This window comes from Crocuta crocuta, unplaced genomic scaffold (assembly GCF_008692635.1).
Source record: "Crocuta crocuta isolate KB4526 unplaced genomic scaffold, BGI_CrCroc_1.0 scaffold167, whole genome shotgun sequence".
Classification (NCBI taxonomy): Eukaryota; Metazoa; Chordata; class Mammalia; order Carnivora; family Hyaenidae; genus Crocuta; species Crocuta crocuta.
Window position 1 is genome coordinate 2,228,439 of NW_027532406.1, and position 19,739 is coordinate 2,248,177.

A 19,739-nucleotide genomic window follows, 5' to 3' on the forward strand; every position below is an offset into this window, starting at 1 on the left:
ATGTTTTCAAGGACTGGATTAGCTGCTAATAGATACTAAAAGTTCCCCAAAACTCCCAAATTCTTATCACTCCCAAAAATTGTGACTGAGTCCTAGGGGAAATAGACAGTGTTTTTCAGGCTGAAATCTGTCACAGCTTTATTCTCAAAACATTCCTGTTTGTTGTAGACCAAGGAAAAAAAAACTCAACATTTAGCAGTTTCTGCTCTCTCCATTCCATGTTGACCCTAATGAATTATTTCCACTGATATCACATACTGAAATACTGTCAAGTAAATCTGTAACAAAGGACTGATAAACAACACTTGGACTGAAAAGCTCTGGATTAAATTTCAGGAAACACCGCACCCTTCCACCCAGGGTGAAGGTGAGCTTCCTTTTTTTGTTTTAATTTTTATTTTTAATGTTATTAATTTTTTCCTTCCTCCAAAATGACAAATGAAGGAATTCACCCAAAAAGAAAGAACAGGAAGAAATGACAGCCAGAGACTTAATCAACACAGATATAAGTAAGATGCCTGAACTAGAATTTAGAACCACGATAAGAAGAATACTAGGAGTTGAATCCCCTTCTGCATAGATTAAAAAAAAAAAAAAAAAATTTTTAGTCAGGCTGAAATTAAAAATACTATAACCAAGATGCAATTCCAAATGCCATGACAGCAAGGATAGATGAAACAGAGCAGCAAATCAACAATACAGAAGATAAAATTATGGAGAATAGGGGCGCCTGGGTGGCTTAGTCGGTTAAGCGTCCGACTTTCGCTTAGGTCATGATCTCGCGGTTTGTGGGTTCGAGCCCCGTGTCCGGCTCTTTGCTGACTGCCAGCTCAGAGCCCGGAGCCTATTTCAGAGTCTGTATCTCTTTCTCTCTCTGACCCTCCCCTGCTCATGCTGTCTCTCTCTCTCTCCTAGAAATAAAAATATTAAAAAAAAAAAAATTATGGAGAATAACGAAGCAGAAAAAAGATGGAAATAAAGGCAAAAGATCATGATAAAAGACTTAGAGAACTCAGGGACTTATTAAAAAAGAATAACATCTGAATCATAGGAGACCCAGAATATGAAGAGAGAGAAAAAAGGGCAAAAGGTATATGTGAGCAAATTATAGTTGACAACTTTCCTAAATCTGGGGAAGGACACAGACATCAAAATCCAAGAAGCACAAATAACTCAATGAAACTGACCATTAGATTAGATTCAACAAAAACTATCACCAAGGCATACCATATTGAAATTCACAAAATACACAGACAAGGAAAAAATTATATGAAAGCAGCAAGGGGGAAAAAAGCCTTTAACCTATAAGGGAAGACAGATCAGGTTTACAGCAGACCTATCCACAGAAACCAGAAAGGAGTAACAGGATATATTCAATGTGTTGAATTGGAAAAATATGCAGCTGAGAATTCTTTATCCAACAAGGATTTCATTTAAAATAGAGGAAGAGACAGTTTCCCAGACAAACAAAAACTAAAGGAGTAGATGACCACTAAACCAGCCCTACAAGAAATTTTAAGGATACTTAAATTCTTTGAGTAAAGAACAAACAAAACTAAAAAGACCAAAGCAACAAAGACTAGAAAGGACCAGAGAACATTACCAGAAACACCAATGCAACAAGCAACATGGCATTAAACTCCTATCTTTCAGTACCTACTCTGAAGGTCAATGGACTAAACACTCCAATCACAACAGACAGGGTATCAGAATAGATAAGAAAACAAGACCCATCTATACACTGCTTACAAGAAATTCCTTTTAGACCTCAAGATCATAAAGGCCATATACAAAAGACTCACAGTTAATATCACCCTCAATGGGTAAAAACTGAGAACTTTCTCCCTAAGGTCAGGAACACAACAGGGATGTCCACTCTCATCACTGTTATTCAACATAGTGTTTGAAGTCCTAGCTTCACCAATCAAACAACAGAAAGAAATAAAAGGCATCCAAATCAGCAAAGAGGAAGTCAAACTTTCATTCTTTGCAGATGACATGATACTCTTTGTGGAAAACCCAGAGCACTCTACAAAAAACTGCCAGAACTGATCCATGAATTCAAAATTCACAGGATATGAAATCAATGTATAGAAATTAGTTGCATTTCTATACACCAATAATAAAGCAGCAGAAAGAGAAATCAAGGAATTGATCTCATTTACAACTGCACCAAAAACTACAAAATACCTAGGAATAAACCTAACCGAACCTAGCTCAAATATCCATCAACTGACAAATGGATAAAGATGTAGTATACACACACACACACACACACACACACACACACACACACAAATATATGATGGAATATTACTCGGTTATCAAAAAGAATGAAATCTTGCCATTTGCAACAATATGGATGGAACTGTATTATGCTAAAATAAGTCAGAAAAAGACAAATATCATATAATTTACTCATGTGGAATTTAAGAAACAAAACAGATGAACAGGGAAAGGGAAACAAAAATAAGATAAAAACAGGGAAGATGAGACAAACCATAAGAGACTCTTAAATACAGAGAACAAACTGAGGTTTCCTGGCGGGGTGTCAGGTGGAGGGATGGGCTAAATGAGTGATGGACATTAAGGAGGGCACTTGTTGTGAGAAGCACTGAGTGTTATATGTTAAGCAATGAATCACTAAATTCTATTACGGAAATCATTATTATAGTATAACTAACTTCGATTTAAATTAAAAAAAAATATGGGGTGCCTGGGTGCCTCAGTCGGTTAAGTGTCCGACTTTGGCTCAGGTCATGATCACACGGTTCGTGGGTTCGAGCCCCACTTCGGGCTCTGGGCTGACGCCTAGCTCAAAGCCTGCTTCAGATTCTGTGTCTCCCTCTCTCTCTGACCCTCCTCTCCTCACAGGGTCTCTCTCAGAAATAAACAAACATGAAAGAAAGAAAGAAAGAAAGAGAGAGAGAGAGAGAGAGAAAGAAAGAAAGAAAGAAAGAAAGAAAGAAAGAAATTTTTNTTTAACCTATAAGGGAAGACAGATCAGGTTTACAGCAGACCTATCCACAGAAACCAGAAAGGAGTAACAGGATATATTCAATGTGTTGAATTGGAAAAATATGCAGCTGAGAATTCTTTATCCAACAAGGATTTCATTTAAAATAGAGGAAGAGACAGTTTCCCAGACAAACAAAAACTAAAGGAGTAGATGACCACTAAACCAGCCCTACAAGAAATTTTAAGGATACTTAAATTCTTTGAGTAAAGAACAAACAAAACTAAAAAGACCAAAGCAACAAAGACTAGAAAGGACCAGAGAACATTACCAGAAACACCAATGCAACAAGCAACATGGCATTAAACTCCTATCTTTCAGTACCTACTCTGAAGGTCAATGGACTAAACACTCCAATCACAACAGACAGGGTATCAGAATAGATAAGAAAACAAGACCCATCTATACACTGCTTACAAGAAATTCCTTTTAGACCTCAAGATCATAAAGGCCATATACAAAAGACTCACAGTTAATATCACCCTCAATGGGTAAAAACTGAGAACTTTCTCCCTAAGGTCAGGAACACAACAGGGATGTCCACTCTCATCACTGTTATTCAACATAGTGTTTGAAGTCCTAGCTTCACCAATCAAACAACAGAAAGAAATAAAAGGCATCCAAATCAGCAAAGAGGAAGTCAAACTTTCATTCTTTGCAGATGACATGATACTCTTTGTGGAAAACCCAGAGCACTCTACAAAAAACTGCCAGAACTGATCCATGAATTCAAAATTCACAGGATATGAAATCAATGTATAGAAATTAGTTGCATTTCTATACACCAATAATAAAGCAGCAGAAAGAGAAATCAAGGAATTGATCTCATTTACAACTGCACCAAAAACTACAAAATACCTAGGAATAAACCTAACCGAACCTAGCTCAAATATCCATCAACTGACAAATGGATAAAGATGTGGTATACACACACACACACACACACACACACACACACACACACAAATATATGATGGAATATTACTCGGTTATCAAAAAGAATGAAATCTTGCCATTTGCAACAATATGGATGGAACTGTATTATGCTAAAATAAGTCAGAAAAAGACAAATATCATATAATTTACTCATGTGGAATTTAAGAAACAAAACAGATGAACAGGGAAAGGGAAACAAAAATAAGATAAAAACAGGGAAGATGAGACAAACCATAAGAGACTCTTAAATACAGAGAACAAACTGAGGTTTCCTGGCGGGGTGTCAGGTGGAGGGATGGGCTAAATGAGTGATGGACATTAAGGAGGGCACTTGTTGTGAGAAGCACTGAGTGTTATATGTTAAGCAATGAATCACTAAATTCTATTACGGAAATCATTATTATAGTATAACTAACTTCGATTTAAATTAAAAAAAAATATGGGGTGCCTGGGTGCCTCAGTCGGTTAAGTGTCCGACTTTGGCTCAGGTCATGATCACACGGTTCGTGGGTTCGAGCCCCACTTCGGGCTCTGGGCTGACGCCTAGCTCAAAGCCTGCTTCAGATTCTGTGTCTCCCTCTCTCTCTGACCCTCCTCTCCTCACAGGGTCTCTCTCAGAAATAAACAAACATGAAAGAAAGAAAGAAAGAAAGAGAGAGAGAGAGAGAGAGAAAGAAAGAAAGAAAGAAAGAAAGAAAGAAAGAAATTTTTTAAAATATATAGTAAATAGTTACCTTACAAAAATAATGACTATATATCAAAATCAACTTAAACACTTTTTTCCTGTAAGAGGCACTTATACCTTAGGATGAAATGTCCTATTTAAGTATGGAAACAAACCATTTAGATCAAAGAAGACTAATGAGTTCTAGAGAAAAAGGTTCTAGGGTTGACAAAGATGTCGATGATGAAGATTCTGAATGTTCAAAGAAATGAGAGTAAAAAAAGAAAAAAGTACTTTAAAATTACTTCATATAAAATGTAGTTATATTGTGAATAATCGAAGAACTGAGAAAAGAAAAAAAAATCACTTCACACAGTATGTGGTTGTAAATGTATGATGTAACTTAATTATAACTATAAAATTGACTTATTTCATAAACATCTCTCAAAACTTAGTAATAAATTAGTCAAAAAGCTTTGTATTATACCCTTTCCTTGGAAGAATAAGAAGAGCTTTGCATTTTGAAGTCAGGCATACATAATATTTGACTGAGTTTTCCTCAACTCACTCAATAGTGGCTATTGGTTTCTAAAACCATAGTACAATACTATAAAATTAAACAGTCATTATAATCAGTAACGGAGTATTTCAATGGATATCAACCCTTTTAATTAAAAAACAAAACAAAACACTATATACTTAGGAAATAGCATGGTGCCCAGAAAAAGCACCTAAATGGGGATCAGGAAACAGGTTCTGGTCTAGTCTTGTCAGTAAATAGCAGAATAACCTGCAGCAAGTCATTTATCATATAAATTCCTCCCAATTCATAATTTAAAAAATGGATATTAATTTTAGGGGTCATTTCTAGAATCAAATTCTGTAATCTCAAAGATAAGAAAGAAAATGGCCTCTGATTAAGGGGCCAGAAAAATATCCATCATATTTAAAATGCTATATACCTTGGGGCGCCTGGGTGGCTCAGTCAATTGGTGAGTTCAGACCCAAGTTGGGTTCTGTGCTGACAGCTCAGAGGCTGGAGCCTGCTTCAGATTCTGTGTCTCCCTCTCTCTCTCTGCCCCTCCCCCACTCACGCTCTGTGTCTCTGTCTCTCAAAAATAAACATTAAAAAACATTAAAAGTACTTTGAAAAATCATTATATAACCTTGAGAACAAAACATTTTGCGTGTATATTTTTATCTGCTATAGTATAGTTGACACAAAGCTTCACATTAGTTTCAGCTATACAACATAGTGACATAATATCTCTATATGTCATGCTATGCTCACAAATGTAACTACCATCTGTCACCACACAATGCTAGTACAGTATCAATGACTACATTCCTGATGCTGTGTCTTAAAGGACTTATATACAAAAGAATTATTCTTCATACAGATACATACGAACTGAAGATTGCATTAAACTAAACCATAGGGACCTGAGTTAGAAGTTAAAATATCTTTAACATTAGGGAATGTCAAACATCAGGAAAATCCTGAAGGAAGTTTGTAAAATTCACTAGAATATTTATTAATGGATAGAACCTTAATAAGGATATCTAGAATAAGTGTAGTCCGACCTGAAGGTGTATAGCCAGCCACAGATTCCTCAAATTGTTAATTCTACAGTATTATTTGACATTAGGTGTTTGAATAATAATAAAGGCTATCATAACTTTCTTATTGTACAATGGGAAAAATAAAGTAGACTAAGTAGAAAACAGAAGCATATAAATTATTTTATAGCTGTCTTCTTTGGACAATGATACTAAAAAGAATAAGATGAATTTTTAAAATTCCCAAACCTATCATTTTTAACTAAAAGCCTCAGAGTTCCTGTGAAGTAATAATCTTTTAAAGACTATTATAGAACAGGAAAATAGCAATGGAGATAGCCCAGAATTATTATGTTCAAGTTATTTTTACCTGAAAGAATCCTAAGAACATTAAAATTTTTTAAAGGATCAAAATTTTGTTCATATATATAACTTTATATTTAAAGTGTTTTGCCTTATGTCAATCAATACTAGGCATTTTACCTTTTCATAAAGAAACAAAAGAAACAAAATTACATTTTGTCATCTTAATCATGAGGTTGGGGAAGTCAAATGAGTAAAATTAACAACAATTTAATATTTTACCTGGGGAAAGAAAATGAAATTATATATTTCCCAATATGCCCTTAGTCTAGATGATGCAATATAATACTACATGTTTTAACATGCATGCAGGAACAATTATTTCCTATGTTAATCCTATGTAATGTAAATTATCCTAATCGAACTAGAATTAAGTAATAGTGTTAATTATATCTTTACAGTTTATATAATTTTAAACTCAGATTGTTTACATATATCTCCATAGAGGAATAAACTATGTACCACCTAGGGTTTAATGCACTTACAATTCCTTGTGTTTGTCTTCAGCCAAGATTTGGTCATTTGGTTTAAGAGAATACCTGTAACACAGAAACAAAAAAATACATCATATAACCATTTAAGTACCTTGCCTCATGGACACCGAACTGTGGTATCAACATACAGTGGGTTAACCCCATCAAACAAGCATTACTACACTGTTACAGGCCTCTGTCTTAATTGATAAAACATTAAAAAATGCCTGAGTTCTTTGCTGTTTTTCTAGTCACTGCCACAGATACCATCCAAAGAACTGAAGTAGGATCAGCCTGACCTTTGAAAACACAAGGTATTTTCAATACTCTTCTGTAGTAAATAATCTGCAATGTTACACTCATCTAGTAGTTCAAAAATCAAGAAATGACTACAATAAGAATTTAGGAGTTCACAAAACAATAAACAGTTATTCATTCATTAAATATACAGTAAACATCTATACACCAGACGACGTCCTTGGTGGTATGACAAAGGAGGAAAAATAAGTTGTTATTAACTTAATGACCATAGGCAATCATTTAATTTCTTCAAGTCTCACCTTCCCTGTCTATAAAAACAGAGGTTGCAATAAATATTAGAACAGCTATCTTTCAAATTACCATATAATTTGTACTGCTAAAGGTAAACAGATTTCTGAGGAGTACACAGAAAAAAACAAACACTGGATGGAAATTCCCAGGTTTTCAATTCCCACTTGTAATCAATTCTTTCCTAAAACTAAGTTGCCTGACAATGGGTCAGAGATCCAAGTGGAAAGGTCATGTAGAGTCTCTTTTCTTGCCTCCCCTTTCACAAGTCCCTTTACCCACCTTATGAAAAGAATGGCAAACCTGTCACACATCCTAAATAGCTAGTGTATACATTGGCTAGTGTATAAAAACCTCTGAAGTGCTAAACAAGAAATGTTTCATAATATTTTTGTCTGCAAAGCATCTATAAGTAAAGTAACATAAACTGCCCACAGGGATTCCTTTTTTACACATTATTTCTGTAAAGAATGAAGCTACAAATTATAAGTGGGGAACTATCTGTCATAGGATGTTCTATATTCAGGTATATTATAGAATGGGGCACAAGTTGATTAGTTTTCTTTTAAAAGTTTATCTTTTCTACCCCATGTATATCATAAAAGAAGGCATTACTTGTCAGGAAGAGTCTTATGAAGGAAAGGTAAGAGAGTTCCCCATTAAAAAAAAAGAAGAAAATAAAGAATGAACTTATTTCCTCCAAGCAACAATTTTAAACGAGGTCCCTTGCCTTCCATTTATCTACTGAGGATTAAATATCAGAACACAGTTGTCACAGAAACAAAAGTCAAATCATTTACTTGAACTGAAAAATGAAGGCAGATTTTTTTCTATCATGAAAGCAAATCTAATTTGTTTGACAATGAAGAGCAATTTTACCAATGATTCCACAGCACACAGTGGCCTTCAATTGAATGAATGGTTTTGACTAAAACATGTTTAAAGCACTCAATAAAAACATTCTATCAAAAAAAATCCTTTTGACATAGGTATATGGAAATTAACAATATTTAACTTTCCCCAGCATGTCCTAAACTGTTTGGGTAAACATACAGCTGTAAGTAAAACACTAATAGATATATGATCACTAGCTATTTAGGAAGCCTTACTAAACTCTTTTTTTTTTTTTTCTTGCATTCCCCAGAACTGCGTGTCTCTAGTGACTCTAATAACTAGAAAGTCAGGGGGTTCTAATTCTTTGCTTTCAATAAAACTAAAGAAGGACTTAATCAAATTATAAGCTGATAGACAAATAATGATGATAAATCACTTGATGACAGAGACACTCAAACAATTAAGTGACACTGCTTAAACAAAGCTCTGTCTACTACCATCCAATCAATTATGTGAGCACATTTTTCAGAACTTCTGTCAGGGAGCAAGAATTTCTCATTCCCTTCTCAGGGAACAAGAACTTGTGTCCCCTTCAAGGTCCTTCTATCTGGACTAAGAATCAAATTGACAGATTAACAGGAGAAAATCAACTTTAATACGTATATGTACAGGGAATCCACACAAACAGGGAAATTCCAAAGTCAGTCAGACAAAATGAGATATACTTGTCATTCTGAACTAAGGAGAGGGAGTAGGGGTCTGGGATTTCGAGGAAAGGAATGTACTTCAAAGGGTGATAAGAAGAGATGTTTGGTAATTAGATGTATGCCCTACCATATAGATGGGTCACTTAGATAAAATTTATTTGTTAATAACCCTTATTCTTGGAAAGACTCTCAATGTAGATTCTTCTGTGTGGTTAAGGGTGGGAAAAAACTTTCTCTTGAGCCTATGGGGTCTCAAGTGTCTTCAGCTCAAAGTAATCCACACACCAAAATGGCACATTCTGAAGGGGGCCTATCCTGAACCTCTTCACATCTCTAAAAGAAAAAAGGAAAATAAAATGGATGCTGAATATTGTCTAATTGCAGCAATGAGCATTATTTATCCAAGAAAGGCTGAACTAAATGAAAAAAATTAGATTAGCTTCACCCACCTCATTAAAAGACGCATTTCCAGTAAGATTTTTTCCTTGTTTAATAATTTCTCAACGTTTTAATACATTTATGTTATTTTACTAACTCTATGTTAATTACAATTTAATGACTAAGAGATTTTTTTTTTTTAAGTTTTTAAATTTATTTTTTGAGAGGGAGAGTGCAGATGCACGCGAGCAGGAGAGGGGAAGAGAAAGAGTGGGAATGCCAAGCAAGTTCTGCACTGTCAGCATGGGGACCAACACAGGGCTCCATCTCATAAATGGCGATATCACAACCTGAGTCAAAAATAGGACAGCTTTTATCTATTTTCTCTTCCTTCCCCATTTCATCTCTCTTCTCTGTTCCTTTCCTATTAAAAAACAAAGCAAAATAAAACAAAACCTTCCCTTTTAAAGTCTCAGGATAAGAATTTAAAGGGAATGGTGGAGGCCAGAAAAAAAAATGGAGTCCAAATACGCAAAAAGCAGGCAAGGAAGGATAGACCTGATTTTTATTAAATCAACAAACGGGAAATTTTACTCTCTTAATTCACTGAGTACATCTCCAGATCCTCAAGAATAAATGTGCAAGAGGGACGCCTGGGTGGCTCAGTCGGTTAAGCATCCGACTTCGGCTCAGGTCATGATCTCACTGTTTGTGGGTTGGAGGCCCGTTTGGGCTCTGTGCTGACAGCGAGCTCAGAGCCTGAAGCCTGTTTCAGATTCTGTGTCTCACTCTCTCTCTGACCCTCCCCTGCTCATGCTGTTTCTCTCTCTCAAAAATTTTAAAAAAATATTTTTTTGAAAAGAATAAATGTGCAAGATCCACTTTGAACTATTCTCCAAGCAAATCAGTTTTCTTAATTCCAAACAAACTTCAAAGCAGTCACTCTTCCCATAGCATTTCTTTCTCACATCTGATTTCCTCCTGCCCCAGCCAGGTAACTTTTATCATATCTCAAAAACCTTAATTTGTCATCTTCAGCCTGGAGCCCAAAATGGGGCTTGATCACATGACTGGGAGATCATGACCTGAGCCAAAATCAAGTCAGACGCTTAACCGATGGAGCCACCAGGGCACCCCCCTTTGCTAGAATTTTTTAAATTCAATTTTATCTTCCTTATCTCTTCCTTGACTCTTGTACACTGCATTTTAGAGTTAGCCAAAATGCAAGGTTTGAGGAAACAGTACCCAAGATAATCTTCACTTCTGGGGCGCCCAGGTGGCTCAGTCAGTTGAGCAACCAACTCTTGATTTTGGCTAAGCATGGAACCTGCATGGGATCTTCTCTGTCCCTTCCCTGCTCACATTCATTCCATCTCTCAAAATAATAAATAAACATTTAAAAAGGCTATCATCACTTCTGACACCAACTGAAAGTTCCCAAAACCACCCTCTGATTCCGTAATTCACTAGAAGGACTCACAGAACTCACTGAAAACAATTATAGTTATGGATTATAAGGAAAGGATACAAGTCAAAGTCCAAGGGAAAAGACATATAGAGCATGTCTGGGAGGGTTCTAAATGGAAAGTTTGTCCTGGCATCAGTATCTTGACAATATAGCACACTGTGGATATGTAACTCTATGCTATGTAGTACTGTCAACAAGGGAAGCTCACCCAAGCCTTCAATGCATGATTGATCAACTGCCCCAGTGGTTAACTCAGTCTTTAGGTCAACTGATATCATAGGCCCCAAAGTCTAATCCTAAATCAGATAACTGGTCACTCTGTGAGGAGTGGCCAGCCCCATCCTAAGCAAAATGACACTTCTATCAGGTATGATGTAGATTACCTCCCAGAAGCCAAGGCCAAAAGTCAGACATCTCTTTGGACAAGGCCAAATTTTTTACTACACATATGCTTATATGTATGTTTATTTATTTACGTATGTCCTTAAATATACTGATGTGTATATTCATAAACTTTATTCATAAACTTCCATCTACATCTGCATTTTTCATAGAAGTCTCCCTTATACTCACTTTACCCAATTTTAGTTAGGTTAATAAACTATATGAAATGTGACTAGAATAACCTATTGTTATTAATTATCCATCTGTCCAAAAGAAAATTATTCTAATTTTATGGGGCACCTCAGTGGCTCAGTTGGTTAAGCAACCTACTTCAGCTCAGGTCATGATCTCACGGTTCCTAAGTACGAGCCCCACATCAGCCTCTGTACTAACAGCTCAGAGACAGGAGTCTGCTTTGAATTCTGTCTCCCTCTCTGCCTCTGCATTACTTGCTCTCGCGCGCACTCTCTCTCTCTCAAAAATAAACATTAAAATATATAATATTAAAATTATATTGAAAATTATTCTAATTTTTAAAATGGAACACTGATTTAATTTGCAAATTAGAAAAAAAGCACTAATAGAGAAAGATGATTTGTTCCTGCGTGCAATTTAAATATATTTCCAAAGCTCATAAACTACAGCCAAACTCTATATGGATGGTTATTTGTAAAGGAATAAAAACTTCACAAAACACCTTTAAAATGTACATAAAAAAATAGTAAAAACCTATAATTGTAAAAATTATGTCAACTAAGAAATGCCTCACATTCATTTTGAAAGTACGCAAAGTATAAATTATAAATGTAAAAGTAAATATACCATCAGAACCACAACCCCTGCTAGTGAAATGGGGCTATTTCTCACTAAAATGTATGGTTAAATGTTTATTTAAATGTGGGAGTATAATTATATATAGCTCTCCTTTTCATTTAGTATGCTGTTCTGCCCATCTCACTGCTGTTGACAGAAGATACACAAGCCTTTTTAATCTCTATCACATTTAACTTACTCTCTGAACATTCAATGTTCTAAATTAATAAGTTCCATGGGGAAATTCAACTTAGTAGGAATTAGAAAGTAGAGATCTACACCTCTACTTTCTACCAGTTCTTTCCTAGATGATACTAAGTACAGTCTATTTTTTTAGTTGGGTTTTGCTTCCAAAAGACATGATTCAATAGATGTTCTGCTTTTATATTCATTTCTTAAATTCAAACATAAATGCGGTCCCTATGAAGTCAGAGACAGCAAAATAGTAGTAGTTCACAACCTTTTGTCTGCCTGAATTTGCCAAAAGATAAAAACCGCTAACTCCTATCAGAAGATAAGGAAGCTGAAGACAATACAGGGAAGCGCCCTCTTTATCCTGCCTCTCTACCCTCTGCAGAGAAAGAACATTAGACTGAAAGTCTAAGATTTGTGTTACTATCTTGATTCAGACATCAATTAGCTTTTGAAAGTGGGCAAGCCATTTAATATCTCTAAGGATAAAACTACCTATGTAATGTTGCTAAGTGGATCAAATAAGATAATACATGAGAAGTGTCAGCACATTTACATGCAATAAATACTCACCTCTCTTCCCTTTCCTATAATGCTCCCACCTCAATAAAATGACTAATTCAACTAGCTCAAATAGCGAGGGAAAGTAGTTTAAAGTGCTCATGTTTTGGAATAATTGTATAACTACAAATTTTCATTAAGACATCAGAGAGTTGTGTACAAGGATGTGAATGCAAGGGGCTCCTGGGTGGCTCAGTTGGTTAAGCATCCAACTTCAGCTCAGGTCCTGATCCTACAGTTTGTTAGTTGGAGACCCATATCAGGCTCTGTGCTGACAGCTCAGAGCCTGGAGCCTGCTTCAGATTCTGTGTCTCCCTCGCTCTCTGTTCCTCCCCTGCTCACATTCTGTCTCTCTCTCAAAAATAAGCAAAGAGTTAAAAACAATTTTTTTTTATAAAGGAGGTCAATGTGAGTGTTATTTAAGGAAAAGTGTAAGCAAACACTATCCAGAAAGTAATAGACTTATAGTCAGTAAGTTATAGCACCATCAGGATACAGGTCAACATTAAGTTTAAAAAAAAAAAAAGGCAATATACTCCCCAAAAGAATTGGAAACATAACACCAAAATATTATATAGCATTACAGATTATTTTTATTCTTTTTATGCATATTCAAAATGTAAATAAGCATACATTAAAAACAAACAGATATAATACTTTAGAATGTAGTCATAATATTCTCCTGGATGTAGTTTTCACTTAAAATTTTCAACCAATGAACGTTTAAGCCTCCAAAGTTTAGTTCAAATTTTTCTTGTGTAAAATATTTAAAATAAATTTGTTTTAAATATTTTTATTGTATGAATATTGACAGCAACAGGAGGCAAGTGGATAGGAAAAAAGAGAGAAGGAAAGAAAGGAGGAAGAGGGAAAGGAAAGAAGAGAGAAGGGCAAGACGTAGGAGAAGAGAAGGGGGAGTACTTTCCTTCAATCCTGTCTGAGCTGTTAAAGGAAGACACACTTGAAGTACAAAAGAATAACATCCAGTAATGGCATTCCCATCATGGGCAGTGGGAAAATGGCTCTGTTATTTAGGTTTATAATTAAATATCAGAACACATAAATAAAATGTATTAATACATGATGGATAAATACTAAGATATGCTAGAACAGCAACAGTGAACAAGTAATAGGAATGAAACAATGATAGGACCTTAAGACTGAAACATTGTTTATTCAAATATCCTTTCCCTGAAGATCAGCATAACATAAAATTTCAGACCTAGAAAGGTCCTTAAATATACTGTGAAGTCCAGAGACAGCCCAATCATAAATGAAACGGCCAACCCAACATCACACAAATAGTTAACACCAAGCTAAGACTTGCTACATAGCAGTACGACAATAAAATATTCCATAAATGCCTGCAACTAAGATTGCCCTCTAACAATTAATTAATTTTGAAGAAATCTATAAATACTACCACATGGTCCAAAGAACCCTAACAGTAGCATGCAAAGTTTTATAGAATTGGCAGAATCAATCAGATAGTGTAGGTATGGCAAGATTTTAAACATGTTTACCTCTAGCAATCAAAAAATAAACATATCAAAACATGTTAGAAAGGAAAAAAAGGGAGGCCAAAAGTGTTAATCACCACAGCAATGTTTTAAGAGGCTTACAAAGAAACAGATTAAAAAGTAAACCACTGGATTAAAATGAAAATAATAGCAAAACCTTACAAGATTTATAAAAATAACATTTTAAATTCTCATTAGTAAACTAAATGAGGATAAAAACGCAATTATAGAAGGCTGAAGAAAAAGAATTAAACTAGATTTACACTTAAATAGAACTACACTTTTTATTATTAAATTTTCTTTGCTTATTTTTTTTTTAATGTTTATTTTTGAGAGAGAGAGACAATCAGCACAAGCAGGGGAAGGGCAGAGAGAGAGAGGGAGACAGAATCTAAAGCAGCTGTCAGCACAGAGCCTAACACGGGGCTCAAACTCATCAGCCATGAGATCATTCCCTGAGCCAAAGTCGGACACAATCAACTGAGCCACCCAGGTGCCCCACTTATGTTTCTATTTTTAAAAATCATTGATAATTATTCAAAATGACTAGCCATGTATTTTCATTAATGAAAATTTTTAAATTTGACTTGTAAGATGTCACTGCTTGACCACTAGGCCATATCAACAAAATTGGGCCACTTTACATCACACGTCCCATTTATTTCTTATACTTTTCAATTTGACTTCTGTCCCTTATCATTCCACTGTGATTTACCTAGCTGAGGTCACTGCTGACATCCTATTATCAAATCCATTGAATTCCTGTAGGTTTTATGTTACTAGACCTCTCTCTTACATGTGATATTATTAACCACTCTGGTATATAAACTCGCCACACTTCACGAGACCTGTTTTAGATCTTCTGCTAAAAACTATTTCTTTTTCAGCCCCTTCCATATTCAAGTCTTCTTCATCTATCCATTTATTCACTGTTCTATCTTCTAGCCCACCGCCTTTACTTTTACCCTTTCTCTAGAAAGGCTCATTATTGGTTGCTTTTATTTTTTTATTTTTTATTTATACATATGTATGTACCTTTGTATGTATGTAATCTCATGACCAATGTGGGACTCAAACTCATGACTCCAAGATCAAGAGTCATACACTTTTCTGACTGAGCCAGCCAGGCGCCCCATTGGTTGCTTCAAATACCACCTATTTAATGATGATGATGGTGATAATGATGATGATGATAGCAGTAGTAATAACAGCTAATCTTTACTGAATGGCACTGAATCAAGGTAAAATTAAATATAATGCTTATTTATTATACTTCCCTCCAGCCATGAATCCTCTACCCACCAGAAACATAAATCAAACTCTCTCCTAAATGGATCCACCTAAATATCACATATGCATAAACAAAACTGAACTCAATCTATCCACCCTCTCTAACATGTAATTCTCTCATGCTCCCTAACTCAATCGTAAATACCGCCAAAACCAAAAGTTGGAATGTCATCACTTACTCCTTTGCCCTCTTCATTGATCAATCATTAAACGTACCTTTATAACACTAAAATATTATTGAACTTTCTCCAAACTGCAATGATCAGGTCACCATCCCTCAACAACATCCCTAATGCTACTTTATCTTAAAATCTAAGAATCTGGAGTTCTGAAACGGAGAATCAGAAGGGCCAAGGACCATCTTTCTTTTAATGCAGGTTAACAAGATAACCAAGTTAAAGAAAATATACAAAATTCAGGAGCATTTCCAAATACCAGCAATAATTTAAAAAATGTTATTGAAAAAATACTCTATTTACAAGAGCAATAATTTTACTTCTAAAATACCTAGAATAAGCCTCACAAAAAATGTACACCTCTGAAGAAAACTGTACAATTTTGCAATGAGACCTAAGCTGCACTAATATTGTAACAACTAACCACATATCACTATTTCATTAATTACGAGTGCCTGGCTGGCTCTATCAGAAGAGAATGTGACTCTTGACCTCGGGATCGTGTACTCGACTCCCACATTGGGTGCACAGGTTACTAAAATAAATAAATAAATAAAATAAACGTAATTAATTAGAATTAAATGAAATTTTAAAATTCAATTCATCAGTTGCACTAATCACACTTCAAATGTTCAAAACTAAATGTGAGTAGTGGTTACCATAACAGAGCACAAACATAACAACATTTCCATCATCACAGAAAATTCCAGTGACAGTATTGCTGCAGAGATAATAATTTACCCCAGATTTTTATTTTACTCTAATCACTTCTACATGGTTTGGATTTTTTCCCAAACACAATTATTTTTATAATTTTTGAAGCTAACAAATTTAGTAATAATCATTACCATAAGATGTGGAAGTCTAAAAAAATAAAAACAAAAACAAAATCTAACTGTTTTCTGTTTTGTAATCCTTTCTCTCTCTCTCTCTCAAAAATAAACACTTTTTTAATTTTTAAAAAATTAAAAATAAAATAAAACAATTAGAGCTTTTAACCTTATATACGAAGTATCACTTGATACTCCAAATATTGTTTTACTTCAAACTAATATATATTTATTTATAGAAATAATTCATCCTGATTTATAAGAATAATCCAGTTATAAATTTTTGGTATGGAATGATCAGCACTGAAATTTACAACCAACTATTATTACTTTGAGTATTTTCAGAGTAAACATTAAGTAATGTCTTTCATGCATGCTTACATTAATCAAGACTTACCTAAGGTTTATATGATTACATTATTAAAGATTTAGATTCCTAAGAAAAATATATTTCCTCAACTACTCTAGGTTCCCGTCTTAAAACTGAGTATTTTCATTTCTAATGAGGATTTTTACTTCCCAATTACCATGACATTAATTCTCGTCATGCCTTTATTTCTGTGGTATTTACCTAGTGTCAGGAAAAATCAAAACAAACCTGTCTTATATATTCCTTTGCTTCCTTTTGTATAAACTTCTTCCTTTACTCTCCATAATTAGATCAGCACTCATCTGGCAGTATTTTTATGTTCCACATTTTATCTCTCCTCACACCCACTATGACTCTTCAATATGTTAGAAAACATTATTTTCAACAACCTACTTCCTGCTTCAAGTTCTCCTATTTATTTTCAGTTATTATACTTTGGCAAATTGCACACATCAAAATTGACTAACTTAAATCTGATTTTCTTTCAATTAGATAAAGATGCATTTTTCTTATTCCAGGAAAAAAAAAAGTAGCTTTAACAATCTTTAAATAAACAATAGGATATTCTAGAAGAAGTTTAATTTTTAAATAAGAAATAATTATCTAATTGATATTTCTGAATAATGGCAATGCTTGTTCTATTCTGGAAACAATACAAAAAGTATATTGTTTTGAAAACTTAGTCAAGAAGAGAATTGTTGAGTATTTCAATCTCTCACACAGGATTTATTAATCTATTCTAATGCAGTAATTAAAACTGAATATTAACAATTTTTAGAGTGAATTACACATATTCTTTCTCACCTACACTATACCTATAATTGAAGGAAAACATAATTTCACTAAGTTTATAAACCTTTACATATCTACCATAATTTACACCAAAGTCTGGATATATAATTGTTTTTTTTACTTTCAAATTAATACTTACATAGTAAGTCAGTAGAAAACAAATAATACAGATGTTACAATTAAAACAAAACTATATTTCAAATCTCTGCTCAATGACTGATGTTTTTTGGACAACAACAAATTTCTTAAAATCTGACTAATTCTTTATGAGATACCTACCTCATAAAGTTGCCAAGAGAACTAAACACATACTGTATACACCTAATACATACTGAATAAATGTTATTTTGGTCAGATAACAATTCTTAAAACTTATTATATTCTCTTTTCTCTTATATCTTGAATGTTTTTCAGATGGTTTGTCCATGGCCCTTCTTTACAGCCCTCTCTTTATGGTTCACCAGTCCAGTATGTAAAGAACATTAGCATATGATGGCTCTGAATCTTTAAAAACCTATTCTGAGGCACCCAGTGACTCAGTTGCTTGAGTGACAGGCTCCTGATTTTGACTCAGGTCATGATCTCACTATTCATGAGATTGATCCTTACGGTGGGCTCTGTGCTGACAGCAAGGAGACTACGGGATTCTCTCTCTCTCTCTCTCTCTCTCTCTCTCTCTCTATCTCTCTCTCTCTCTTTCTTTCTCGCCCTCCTTCCCCCCAAAATAAATAAACTTATAAAAAAAAAAAGAAAAAGAAAAGTATAAAGACAAAAAAAAAGAAAGTATCAATTCTCACATTTTAAACACTGAACACTTAAAATCTCACTTTATTTTTTAATTTATTTTTTTAAATTTTATATAGAGAGGGAATCTTAAGCAGACTCCATGGTCAGCGTGGAGCCCAACTCAGAGCTCAACCCCATGACCCTGGGATCATAACCTGAGCTGAAATCGAGTCAGATGCTCAACCAAGAAGTGTACTGTTTAGAAAACTTAGTTAAGAAGAGAATTGTTGAGTGTTTCAATCTTTCACACAGAATTTATTAATCTATTCCAGTGCAGTAACTGAGTATTAGTAACTGAGCTACCCAGGGATCCCTAAAATCCCACTTTAAAAAGGACTTTCTATAAAAAAAAAATTTTCAGTCACATGCTATTTCTCAAGTACCTAACATGTATCCACCACTATGCTATCATGTAGCAAAAATATAATGTAGTTCCTTTATACAAAGAGTTTACTGTATATACAACAAATTTACAAAAATACTTTTCCAAATTGTCTCTCCACAACAATGCATGCAAGGTTTATACTATGGACATTTAATTATAAACCTAGTACAAAAAACAAATTTAGCATCCTTTCAAGTAAGAGATCAAAAAGCAGAAGAGAATAAGTAAGTAAATGAGAGCCATGAAAATCAAAGGAAAATGTTAATTAAAGAAAAAACCCTCTCTTTTATTCTAAACACTGCTTGTTTGAGAAATTATAAGATCATCACCTAAATTATATAAATTATTAAATACTTAAAAAGTAAAGCCAGGAATCAACAAAAGATTTGAACCTAAAGAAAAGTAAGATAATCATTTATTTATCCACCAATTGCTCTGTGCAATAGAAAATAGGCCAACTCATTTAAAATTCCCAAAGGGGTGCCTGGGTGGCTCAATTGGTTAAGTGTCCAACTCTTGGTTTGGGCTCAGGTCATGATCTGACAGTTCCTGAGTTTGAGCCCTGAGTCAAGGGCTCTGAACTGACAGCAAAAAGCCTGCTTGGGATTCCCTCTCTCCCTCTCTCTCTCTGCCCCTCCCCCATTTGTGTGTGTGCGCTCTCTCTCTCTCCTTTCTCTCTCTCTAACAAAATG

At 34.5% G+C, this 19,739-nt stretch overlaps 1 protein-coding gene across 4 annotated transcripts in view; it reads right to left on the bottom strand.

Annotated features, from left to right (window-relative positions):
- Positions 1 to 19,739, bottom strand: part of ADK (adenosine kinase) — a 498,350-nt gene that overhangs the window by 430,641 nt on the left and 47,970 nt on the right. For all 4 annotated transcript variants that reach the window (XM_077778630.1, XM_077778632.1, XM_077778631.1 and 1 more), the window contains one exon: positions 7,025 to 7,078. In XM_077778630.1, coding sequence (XP_077634756.1) covers positions 7,025 to 7,078 — 54 coding nt within the window. The remainder of the gene's footprint in view (positions 1 to 7,024; positions 7,079 to 19,739) is intronic.